Source organism: Anarhichas minor, unplaced genomic scaffold, assembly GCF_050575085.1.
Source record: "Anarhichas minor isolate MPS153535 unplaced genomic scaffold, ASM5057508v1 ptg000054l, whole genome shotgun sequence".
Classification (NCBI taxonomy): Eukaryota; Metazoa; Chordata; class Actinopteri; order Perciformes; family Anarhichadidae; genus Anarhichas; species Anarhichas minor.
The window spans coordinates 250,126-262,597 of NW_027466500.1; the positions used below are offsets into that span (position 1 = coordinate 250,126).

The 12,472-nt window shown below is 40.7% G+C and overlaps 1 protein-coding gene across 3 annotated transcripts in view; it reads left to right on the top strand.

Moving 5' to 3' along the window:
• LOC142931822 (protocadherin-15-like) overlaps nucleotides 1–12,472 on the top strand; it is a 129,137-nt gene that overhangs the window by 6,624 nt on the left and 110,041 nt on the right. For 2 of the 3 annotated variants that reach the window (XM_076075939.1, XM_076075937.1), the window contains exons 2-3: nucleotides 5,131–5,145; nucleotides 6,500–6,565. In XM_076075939.1, the coding sequence (XP_075932054.1) occupies nucleotides 5,131–5,145; nucleotides 6,500–6,565 (81 nt within the window). The remainder of the gene's footprint in view (nucleotides 1–5,130; nucleotides 5,146–6,499; nucleotides 6,566–12,472) is intronic. The other variant, XM_076075940.1, reaches the window with a different exon arrangement.

Sequence of the window (12,472 nt, forward strand, 5' to 3'; positions counted from 1 at the left end):
TCCAACTGGGAAATTAAAACAGTGGCCCTGTTTGCTCTGTTTCCACTCATCCCTGCCCTGGGCTGCCTGCCACTGCTGAGATTAGTGATAACTCTAACCTCCAACCTTGACGTTTTTAAAGTAGATGCTTGTCAAACCAGAGGTCGGCAGTAGAGACGTACCGATACCGGGTCGGATATCGGACTGATACTGACTCAGATAGCTGGATCAGGTATCGATGTTCCACAGCGTTGCTGCTGCTTGAAAAAGGTTCACACTTTAAATGTAATTAAAAGTGTAAAGTAAATCTGTTGATTAATTACATAACAAATAACAATTCAGTACATTTCAAATATGTATTTATTTGTTACAAGTTTGGATAATCAAGTCTTACACATACGAGGACGATACCAGTCACGTCCATGCAGTGAGGCATACAGCTTATTGAGGAAACACTGGTATTGTATTGGTACTCGGTATCGGCCGCTACCCAAAGCACAGGTATCGATATCGGTATCGGGACTGAAAAGGTCGAACCGGTGCATTCCTAGTCAGCAGACATTCCTCCCTTGGGTGGACCACTGCTGTTAAATGCTAAAAGAAGAAAAGAAAACCTCATCCACATATCCCCGTCCTTGCTGGAGGAGCCTTCCAAAGGCTCCGTTAGACATTTCCTTATCATCACATCAGGCTTGATATTTATATGAATGGGCAGGAGCGTTTATGTTTGCATATGGACATTTAGTACGAGATGTTTTATGATGGAACCTTGTGTTGAGTTGGCCGTTTGCCGTCCATCTTAAGAATGAGAAATTAGCTCCTACTTTCCTCTTTGTTTTTTTGGCACTTTCTCAAGAATCCCTCTCTGCCTCCGTCTGTTTTCTCTCCATCTCCTTCTTTGACAAATGTGGATAGCATTAGTGGCTGCCCACATCTAGAGAGGGCAAGCGTGTGTTGGTGTTTGTAATTGTGAAATGATATGCACCTCCTGGTTATCTAAATGCGATGCCTCGGATCCTTTGTAGGTTTATTGTGAAGGTGTGCCAGATTGATTGAGACAGTGCAGCCTCATGGACCACATTGCTTGTTAGGTTGTTTGTCCTTTAAAGTCTGTTTCTTTTTTAGATCCCCACTCCCAGGGAGCAGCAGTTTGATTTATCGGTTCCTAAAAAGATGCTTTTGCAGATGAAGCCACAGGAAAGCACAGGCTATTGAATTGAGTGTCGGGTAAAAAAGCCTTTTGAAAGTAAATGTCAGTGAGCAGAATTCATCTCGCCACTGCCTTGTTGCTTCGGTAATACAGCGAGCTGCCTCGTAAAGACTTGAATTTCTTAGCAGGTTGTCTGCATCTCGGACCATTATATTTAAAAAGTATCATGAAAGAACTATGTATATTTCAAAAACACATACTGTACGTTGCATATGAAAGCTTTCATTTCCTCTGACTATATTATTGTCCCTATCACTGGATCTGGCCCAAAAAATGTATCTCAACACTGTTCAACAGATTAATTCAGTCATTATCACTATTATCTTGGAGTATTTTTTGTGAGTAGTTCATCTAAGACTGAGTATGTTTAATAGTCCCCTAGTCTTAAAGAGTTGCTTATCTAAAAAGGGAACATGTTAAACAAGCCATTTTTTATTGTTTTATTTGCCGTCTGAGAGAAATGTCGTGGTTTTGCAAGGAAAAATGCAGATTTGTTCAATCACAAGCAGTAATCATTTCGTAATTGAAGCTTCACGGCTTCAAGTTAGCATTGTTCGGTTGATTAGGGAGACGATCTCTTTCGGTGAGAGTAAATTACCCCTGGGTCAGAATTAGAAGATTTTGATTGTCTTTGGATTAGGCCTCAAGTGTACAGTGCCCTGATTAGTGATTGAACGCTGCTTGTTGCATTTGTTTATGATTCCCGTCTTTTTAAATCCCTGACTCTACCCTGACCCTACCCAATGCTCATTTCATTTGGAACGGAGAGATCAGGTCGTTAAAATATTTTCTTTCTGAGATGTATTTAACCAAAGCCTTTTGAGCATCAGCTGAGGACTGGGAGGGAGCCACTACAGCCATAAAAGCTAGAAATGGAAGTACAACATGTAATATTGAGGCTGCTCTCTTTGTTGAGGATAGGCAAAGGGCCGCAGCTCTTAGTTGCTCCATTTGAAGATATCTTGATGCAGTATCCCAACAAACGCAAAGTTAGTCTGCAATGCTCCAGCTGTGTGAGATAATAAAAAAATAAAAGTTGAATGAAATGGTTTGCTTTGAAGTTATGTTCCCTTGGAAATGAAAAAAATATATAGTATGAACATCAAACAGTGTGCTATACTTATCTTTTGTAGACTTAATTATTTGGGCTTTACTTTTGTCTCCTCAACTATTTGGCTTGTGAATGTTCTGAACACCTAATGCAATCTTACAGGTGTATAAGTATCATAAAGATATATTCAATATTAGCCAAGAATAAACTTTTTTTTCTCATCGTTTAGGACAGTTTGGAGTCTCTTGTGAGGCAGCCAGCTAAACCAAACTCAGTCAAGGGTCAGTCAAAAATAGTTTACACCCCCATATGAACTGTTTCAGCCACTGTTGGTAACTAGGCTACCAGAGTTTAGCAACCAGGCAAACTGCATATTCTTACACATTCTTTCCAACACAACACGATACCTCGATAATTCCCCACAACCATCACATTTTACCCCAAAAATTAAGGCATATGAATCTATTTACTATCAATCTGGTTAAAACACACACAACCCCGAGCCTGATGAACAGATTTGTTTGTTAAGTAACTGAGCTCCCCGTGCTGTTGCATACCCCTCTCCCTGAGCTGTGTGATCGAATGTGTCTTTCATCGAGCTCCCACCCTTCTGCTTTGTATTGTTTTTGACTAAACAACTGCATCGCATTTCATCATGAGATAGACATAACATTCGCTCATGCAGATTGAGAAGGGCACAATATTTACACTTTGCTTTTTATGCCTTATTTTTCAATTTTTCTCTGCATTCCATGTGTACATACTTCATATCACCATAGTGTTTTTATGAAAAGCTTGGCTCTCCTTTGCAGTTTGACCCTCCTGCTGCTATTCTGTATTTTTAAATCAAGGATGTAGCTTTTTAGGAATTGGACATGGTCTTCTAGATAAGTGGATTAATCTAAGTAGTTTTCCAATCATGTATGTTACAGTATATGGATGGATATTATTATCTTGAGTGCTGCAGGAGGGGGGGGGGGGTGTCGCAGGAGATTTGGTAGGACTATTTGGCTCATTCTTTGTGTACCCTTGTGTAACCAGAGAGCTATGGGGAAGTATTATTCTAGAAGGCTTCTTTATGGGAGGAAAGCTTGATGTAGAATGTCGTTCAAAAATATCACCCACTGCTTACAGATGTAGATTTGGCAAGAGGTTGGGATCATTCGAACTTGGTAGTGAACATGACTGAGCAGTGTTTGTATTCACATGCATGTGTATGCCTCACTTCATCAGTAGAACATGTTTGTGCTCTGATCGCAATATAGGCCCGTTAGCACCGCGAAAGGAGGCACTATTCTTTTTCTCTGCTTGGTTCTGCCTTTTGTCTTCAAAGCAGACTCTTCGCATCTTTCTCCCCTACTGCCACAACTTCCACTTCAAGCTGCACACACACACACACAAACACGCACGCACATGTGCACCCGCACAAACACACATATATTCGTGCCTGAACACACATATGCAAAACTAACTAAACAGACTGTGATCCCTTAAAAAGCTTCTCAAAATGAGTGCAAGTAACTTTTATTCCACACGCTCACACACACACACACGCACACATGTACACACTCTTTCTACTTCACAAAGAGTATATTCTCTCAGAGCAGATTTGCATACTTATTTTGATGTTGTTTGTTGTTTGTGTCTCCATTTGCGAAGGTGTGACCCACTTGCTCTGTTCATTTTGACGCTATTAAAGGAAACCCTCATCCTGCTATTTCTCCAGCAGACGGTTACAGGTTTTCTAATTGCTATGGAATCATAGAACTCTAAAATCGAACAGTGAGTACACCTTAGGAATAAGCAGTGCAAGACGAGTATGTGTTGGTAATTATTCCCAAATGATTTTAGATTAGAGAAGGTTGTTTGTGCTTACCGACGTATTGTCTTGTACGAAGAAAGGAATTTCATGCAGCCTATCTCATATGGAGCGAGATAAGATCCTGTGCATGGATGTGAATCTCTGCTCTTTAAAACTCTCCATAAACATTTTTTTTTCAGATCATGACACTGACTTAAATTAGAAACAAGAAGATGCAGTCAATGATTTGCATGAAATGTTCCGTGTTGTTGACGCAGGTTTTTATTGCCATTCAATTGCTAGTTATTGTGTATGTCTACATTTTAGAAGTAGCCATGTTTATAAAAATTGCAGCAACATCACATCCTAAGGTCTTATCTCTGATTAAAATGATCTCTCGAACCACCACTTTAGGGAAGGCTCATTGGCATGCATATTTAATAAGAAAACTATCCGCTGTTACGCACCTGGCGACAGGTGCCTAGTCGGGCAACAGGAGGCGGGTGTGAAACCTTAGAGCGCTGACTGTTGCTGTGGTGTCATTGACCATGTGTCTTTCTTTCTGTCCATCTCTGATTACATGTAATGTAAGTGGACACCAACTGACAGCAAGCTGCTTGAGATTAAATATCTTACAAGATGCAGGCAGAGCGATTTAAGAAAGAGGCCCATGCTCATTCATGCAGTTTTTTTTTTTTTTTTTCCTTTTTCAGAACACATGGCACCACTTCATTTACGCAGAGAAAGTGTTTTTGTTTTTTGAGTTGATTCATATTTATAATGCACCCCACTGACTCTCTTGTGGAATAATGTCAGCCGGCAGCTACTGGCAGCGAGAAGAGATCGACTGGCTGTATTTGTGAAAACTGTGTGTGGTTCACTCACATAAACCATTTTTCTAGCAGTCTAGCAGAGGCTTCCCTGAAACTGTCTCTCTTTCCCCCTATTTTCTAATATCTGGTCTTTTTTTTAAAATAATGATTTTCTCTCCTTTCCTAACTGTTCCTCAACCAACTGTTTCATACTTTTCTTTTCTTCCATGCTTCTGCTCTGCTTCTCTCTGGCTCCACTAACCCCTGACCCCTTCAGACTGGCAGTATGAGGGTAAGAGGGCAACTATCCGTTGTCTGTTTTCCTTTTGTTTCATTGCATTCCTGTATTCTCCTTCACTGTTTCCCTCTATCTTTGTCTCCACTTCTCTCTTTCCTGTTGAAAGACATTTAATCCTGAACTTTCCTCACATCAGCTGCAGAGCCTCACCTTGCAGCGCCTATTCCTCTACACTAGACACCTCCCTTCCTCCTGTCTCCACCTCTCCTGCTGCCCCATCTGGTGCTGTCTGTCAAGCTGCAATTACCTGTTTCCCGTGTGCTCATACCATCTAGCTGCTGTGACCTCTCTCTGTGAAGCCGCTCTCGTCAGTGCATTGCTTATGAGGGTGCCACATGCTTTGACCACCCTGTTTGTCTGGTGTCTGTATCGTACAGTCCATAGATGCCTCCTGCTATATTAAAAAAAATAAAAATGTTTTAACATGACAGCTTATGGCATGACAGGAAGACACTGAGACAATATTTGAGGTTCATTTCCTCAGCTCAATTAAATATTTAAAATGTTAGTGATTGCATTGTCAGTTTTCTTTTTTCAATATTGTTCTAACATGCTGTGGGCTATATTCAAATAATATTTCATATCAGTCCTTCATTCAAAATGATATTATTCGTAAATGGAAGTATTAGCACCAAAATGTACTCGAACTATCAAAAGTAAGACATTATTCACCTGAAAAACAGCTAATATGACACATTATTATATATTACTATATTCAAATTGTAATACTGATGCATCAGTGCGTACTGTAAGTAGCATTTCCTGCTGAGGCTGTTCGAGGTGCAGCTAGTTTTAATTACATTATAGATACAATAAGGTATCACCTTTGGCGCCAGTGGGTCACACAATCTGGAGAGGGGGAGAGGATTATTTGAGTAGGAAAGCTGGAAAAAAGGCCTGATACACAAATTTGAACACATTTTTTGGACCTTCCTATAATTGCTACTTTTTTGGTAAAATATACTATAGTTTGAATTCTTTGGGCCTCAAACTTAATAATTTGGATAAAACTATCTTAGAAGTTTAAAGGGCACCTGTGCCTCTAGTATGAAAATATGTCGAACAGCAATATTAGGCTATCGTGGTTTAATTGTTGAGATTCTGTGGGATCAAATAGCATAAACATGATCCCATAGGCAACAGGTAATGAAACTAAGCAAGTAAACTAGGGGTAAACCAAGCTTTGTCTCAAACTTTAAAAACCCTTGCTCTATGATATGCAGTCATTTTCATAAGCTGCCATGAAGCGCAACATACTGTTGGGATTGCAAAGTAAATTGTTTAAATCAAGCACAGTGGAGTTGAGCTTCTTTGATGTCAATTTGCTTTTTCTTTATTCAATATGCAGAATGCAAGCTGTCCCGGCCAGGCCCCCCTGCAACCATAGTGACCATTGATGAGGAGAGCCCCAACGGTATGTATCAAACAGTTGCTCACCTACGCTCCTTACTTCTGTTTGCTCCACTTCATTCTGTGTTCCTGTATGGTTAAAGCGTATTCACTCAAGTGGCTTGTATTACACTGTTGGGATTGCTTCTGTTGCTTTGGTAATGCATATTAATGCTTCCCCTGTCGGGACTGCTCGGTGTTGTACAGTCGCACAGCTGATGATCTCTCGGGGCAGGTTGGTTATTGGAGAGGTTTTGTCAGACATATTGGAATGTCATTCTGGTCGTATTTTAAATCAAATATAAATACATTATAGTTATTCTTGGTTTGTATTTTTGTTCTGCTCTCCCAGTGGTGTGTGTCTGATTGAATTAATACAGATGGTGTTTGGCATACAGATGTGACATGGGGCTCCATTAATGAGTTGTGTGCTCCCCTCGCAGGTTCTCTTTGTTATGGTATACCTGTGCTACGGCACTACAGGAATTGCTGGTGCATAGAGCAGACACATTATGGCAAGTCCTTCTAATATTTAATCAGCAGCATTAATTGCAATTGTAGATACACACAATTACTTATTATTATTACAAACCGACTGATCCATCATGTAATTTTGACTCGTAGCAATTCTAATTAAATATATCTACAATTAATTTCTCACTAGTCAAAATGTCAATTCTTGACATCAATTATGAATTTACTTCTAGTTCATTATAGATGCCTGTAACCCAATTACAACTGGTCAACTTTAACCATGGACTTCTATTCAAATTCTTTGCAATGGAGTGCCACATATTTACACTATGATAGAAAAACCAGCAGCATGATGAACTGGGCCGGCTGTACGGGCTTTTAGCGCTTGCTAGTGCATGTTATTGCCCCACTGGCTAGCTCACAGCTGCTGCTCTGCACTGCTCTCAACGGCAGTTACAGCTGATAACGTCGTCCCGACCGACAGCATCATTGTGGAAGCGTAGCACCCACCTTCTGGTTCCCCCTGAGGCAAATACTTTTCTGTCAGCACTATCGCAGTTGTTTGGACTGTAGTCGAAATGCAATCGAAATGCTCCAAATATCGTCTCTTTCACCTTTAACAACAAAAAAGTCATTGTTGTCATTTAAAAAGTAGCAATATCCCTAAAAATAGCCTAACATTTCCACATATTGCGCTGTTATGCCAATCATTATCACCGAAAGGAAAGTTCCTTCACCAGCCCTAATGATGCCCAAAATACAAAATGATTTGTTGACCTTTCTGAAATGCAATTGTTGATATTTGAAATGGGAAATTACATTTTCACTAGTCACAATCCTTTTTCAACATGTGAAAATTCAATTGTAGATATTCTGTATCATTATTCTTACCAGTGACAAAGGAATGACTGATATTTATAATTAAATTTGTTTAGTTTTGAAATAGACACTTTAAATAGACACTTTAAATAGACACGCAGCACTTGAGTGGATCATGTGAAACTATCTCTTTTTCTCTTCTTTCCTCCTTCATCATCCTCTGGCCTCTCCATCACATGCACCCACTTCTCAGCTCTCTCTAGTTTTCGTCTCTTTTCATCTTTCACCTTCCTCTTCGCAACAAGTGCAGAGCATTTGCCATCTGCATTCTTTACTGAAGAGCTTGTGTGTGTACGTGTGACTGTGTGTGTGTGTGTGTATGTGATAGGGAGTATTCGCTGCTGCTTGGGGAGGAGCTATATGTTCATTGTGGGAATGAAAAATGCATTCCCCCTAAATGGAGCAGGTGTGTGTTTGTCTCACTCAGTTCTCCCTGCAGATATTAGTACTGCAGGTTAATAGAGTTTAATGAGCAGCTCTGACTGAAGATAGAATCCAGGGCTTGTTTATACAATCGGAGTACTATTCCACAGATACTCCACTTCCCTGCAATGTGTGCTCTGGGCACTGCTTTGTAGGTGGTTGTGAGGAGAAATTGTCTGTGTGCACATAATGCGTACACCTTATATGCATATTTGTATCCCAAGAGCATGATTGGGTGGCGCTGTGTCAGATGAGGCTGCCATTCGTCAATGCAACGGCCTCCAATTCAGACTGTCATACTGTCTCACCTACTCCTTCCTCTCTCTGTGTATGCAGCTATGATTTGGGGCTCTGATCGATTGCCGGGGGAATGTGTGAGATGGAGGTAGCCAAGCCTGCATCCGAAAGCCTCCCTCGCCCCACATGCGCCCGGTGCTCTGTGTGTGAAGGATTTGTGCTAATCTTCCTCATAAAGCACTCATTTACCTGGGATACGGGTCTCTTCTGGCTCCACCGTCCTTTTATTTATCTCTCCGTGATGAAACGGCCCGGAGCCCATCCTCCCCATAATGGAATGTAAAACAGGCAACCAGCCGTTATTGACCAAAGCAATTATCCTTCCAAATGTGGTTCATCACTTTTCTTCTGTCACACAGAAACCATACACATGACACGTAATAAGATTCCATCTTTTCGGAGCATTTGCCTTTACATTCGTTCATGTCAGTGAATAGGAAAGCAAACAACATAATCACTTTTCAGTCTGGATTTGTGTGACCTAGGTGAGAAAATATAGACAAACGCATGCATTTAAAATCCTGCTTTCCTTGGCTCCTCAGAAGAACAAATTCAGTCAGAAAAGCTAAGAAGATACAGGGTTCCCTGTGGAGGAGGTGTGTTGCTCTGAAATATGTTAACATTTGCAACTGTCAAGGCTCTGTATTTTATCAACAGTTGTTTGTTCATTGATTGGCAAGGGTGGAATCATATATGGCTCTTTTAAGGCAATATACCATGGCTAAGAGCTTGTGAAATAAGCCCATTTTCTTGGTCCTAGCTTCTGTTTTTTTGTTGTGTTTTTTTTTTTTTCATTTCAGCGTGCTGTGTTTTATTCTTGGAGGTTTTCACTTTAGAGAAGCAGATAGTCACGAGGGGATAGCAACCCGGTTGCTCAAATCAAGCGTTACATGTTTAATTTATCCAAGCTGCTGCTTCTGCAGACCCACTGACAGGTGCCAGACACAACATATAAAGTCGAACCCGCTTGCAGTGTAGATCTCTATTGGGAAGACAAAGCTTTTATTTCTATAGGCTCCTTTCCTTATTCAGGCTATGAGCTAAATCCAAAAGCAGTTAATCAGATTGAAGAGATTTCTATCTCTTGGATAGGGCCAGCTGGCTATGAGGAGAGAGGAAAGAGAGCAGGGTATTTCCTCATTGACATGAAGCTTCCACAGCAATCAGTGTGTCCATAAATGAGCGTGCCGTCTCCTAGCTTTTATCTTGTCTCTGCAAATTCATGATTTGTATCAACTGTTGCCTGAAGCGTGTGAGGACCCTCTCAACCCTCTGTATGCTGAGCAACAGCTTATAGGAAGTCAGAAACGAGTGTCGCTGAAGGGCTTCATGAAAAAGAAGTCGGTTTAACATTCTTGATACATGGCGTATCTGCCAAGGTAGATTTACTCTAAATGCTGACAAATCATTGCATCTTGAGGAAGGCTGACATTTACTTGAATGAGGCAATAAAAGTAAAAACCCTCAACAGGCTGATGATGCAAGTAATTGTATCAGTCAGTCACTAAAATGCATGCTTGACCTGAAACCCCAACGCCCCCAGTTACACTGAATGTCCACGACAAGTGGTTTAATGGTCCGATTGAACCTTTTCCCCAGTGGAAGAGGAATCCCATTGGTTGTTGTACCTCATCATTTACATAGTAACTCACTAGCTTCGAGCCAGGAGTTAGGTGTTTTTTTTTTCTTCTTACTAGTGAAGTGGTAGTCCATTGCAAGTCTAGCACGTCAGTGGTCCAGCTTTAACCTATAGCTGCTGTAATGTGGCTACAGTAGACTTCAACTCATTTTTGTGTCAAGCTATTTGAGTGATTCATTATAAGCCTACCATAGTGGCTACAGTGATCACCCGTCTTTAAGCCGTGAAAGAGAAAGATAACGGTTAAGGTTTCATGTTTGCACTGCAAGCTGTGAATATTATGACATATTGCGGAGCAGAATGAGGCTTAGTATCAGCTTGCATGCATCTCTCCACATTAAAGGTGGGGAGAGTATTTAATGGTTATTGAAGTCCAGCTAAGTTATGTCCTAAACAGAAAACATTACCTTTATTCAAATACGATAGTGATGAAAACTAAGACTTTATCTCAGAGTGGCACTCCAACACAAAGCACTCCTTACCCTTCCATCACTTTATGCCCTTTTGTTGTTCCAAGTACTCAGACCAATCACTCGTGTGATGGAAAGTACACTCTTTTTGGGAGGAAACAATATCCTTGTCTCGTCTCTGCCTCCTCACGCTCGTCTCTGAACTTGCATTAAAGTCAACTGCACGAAGCTCTTCTGATAAAAAGTGAAGTGACAACTGTGCCAGAGTCTGTATGAAGACGAAGAAAGACATCAACTTAAATCTTCTGCTTCAGCTGTTTTCTCTGGTCTGTTGTCATCTCCTCACTTTCATCGTCTTATTCGTATGTTGTGTTTAGACTCCGTGCTTCTGTTTTTAGACCCAAGACAACTGGCCACAGAGCAGCCTTGACACGGCATTAAACGATTTGATGGAGCTGAAATGACGGCAAACAGAGCAAATGGAGAGTGCAGTTGCGAAATACCATGCAGCCTGTTTAAAGGTCTTTCCTGTGCAGCTCTCATAGAGTTGCGTGGCCTTTATTCCTGAGCACAATACCAGGTCCTGTGTCACCGGTTTGTCTCTATTGAAGGGCTTGGAGGCAGGTCAAGAAAGTGTTAAATGTGTTAGCAGGTTTAAACAATTAATGCACTGAGCCAGGCTATGTGAGTGTTTTTCTCAGACACCATGGACTCGTTAGCTTCTCTCCTAAAAGTTAATTCAATCCCTGACACTGTTTCTCTAAACAGAGCTTGTCATTAGTCCGACCATACTCTCTGTTGCTTCATTCCTTTACATTAACATGTTGTGTCGTTACTCTGTTTGTAGCCTTTCCCTTTCTTTTATGTCTACTTCTTTCTCTCTTATTTTGTCTATATTCCCAGACACGACATCTAGCTTGTTGTTGGGGGTGCAACGATCATATCAGCAGAAGAAAATGGGAGCAAATATAACATTTAGAGATGATTTCTTTTTTTTTTACGGCAATACCAAATGCTAATTGTCCATGAGTCATATTGACCAGTACTGATCGTTTTGGTTGTTTATATATATTACATCTGCTAATGTCCATTACACTACTATCTTTTAGTTGGAGCTTAATGTTGTCTGTTCATGCCTTCTACTGTATATCAGAATCAGCTTTATTGGCCAAGTAAGAGTACACATACCAGGAATTTGACTCCGATTTTTTTCGCTCTCTCTCTGCACATATACAGAGATAGAAATGGAGGTAAAAACAAGTACAACAAAGCTGAATAAGAAACGAAACAAGAGCCTGAAGAAAACCACAACAATAAAATATGGATTAATACCCTTAGATATTGACCTTACATCTGTGATGCTTCTTTCAGACAGTGGATATTCAATTTGAATTTAAAAGCAAAGCTTTTGAGCAATGGTCACATTTCAAGAGCAAACGCACTGGCTGGAATTTAAATTTGTCGTTCAAATTTAGGGGCAAATTTCCTCATTAAAACTGGACATCCTCAGACCTGCATGAGAAGTCTGCAACTTTTCTTCCAGCAGTTGCACCTGGAAGGCAGTAACATTTCCTCCGAGGTTAGCCCAACAGTGGGCATATAGCGCTATGGCTTACTATGATGAATCTTGAAACACCCAGAGTCCTGAATTCAACGGTTTTCAAACAATAGTAGTCGTCAGCAGGGGAGCAAATTGATGTATTGTGCTTTCAATGAAGCCCTGTACAAATAGCAAGGGAATAATTTGTAACCTCTTTGCCAAGTTGGGTGAAAAAGTCTTGGTCCCTGTACAAGGTATATTGCTCCATCT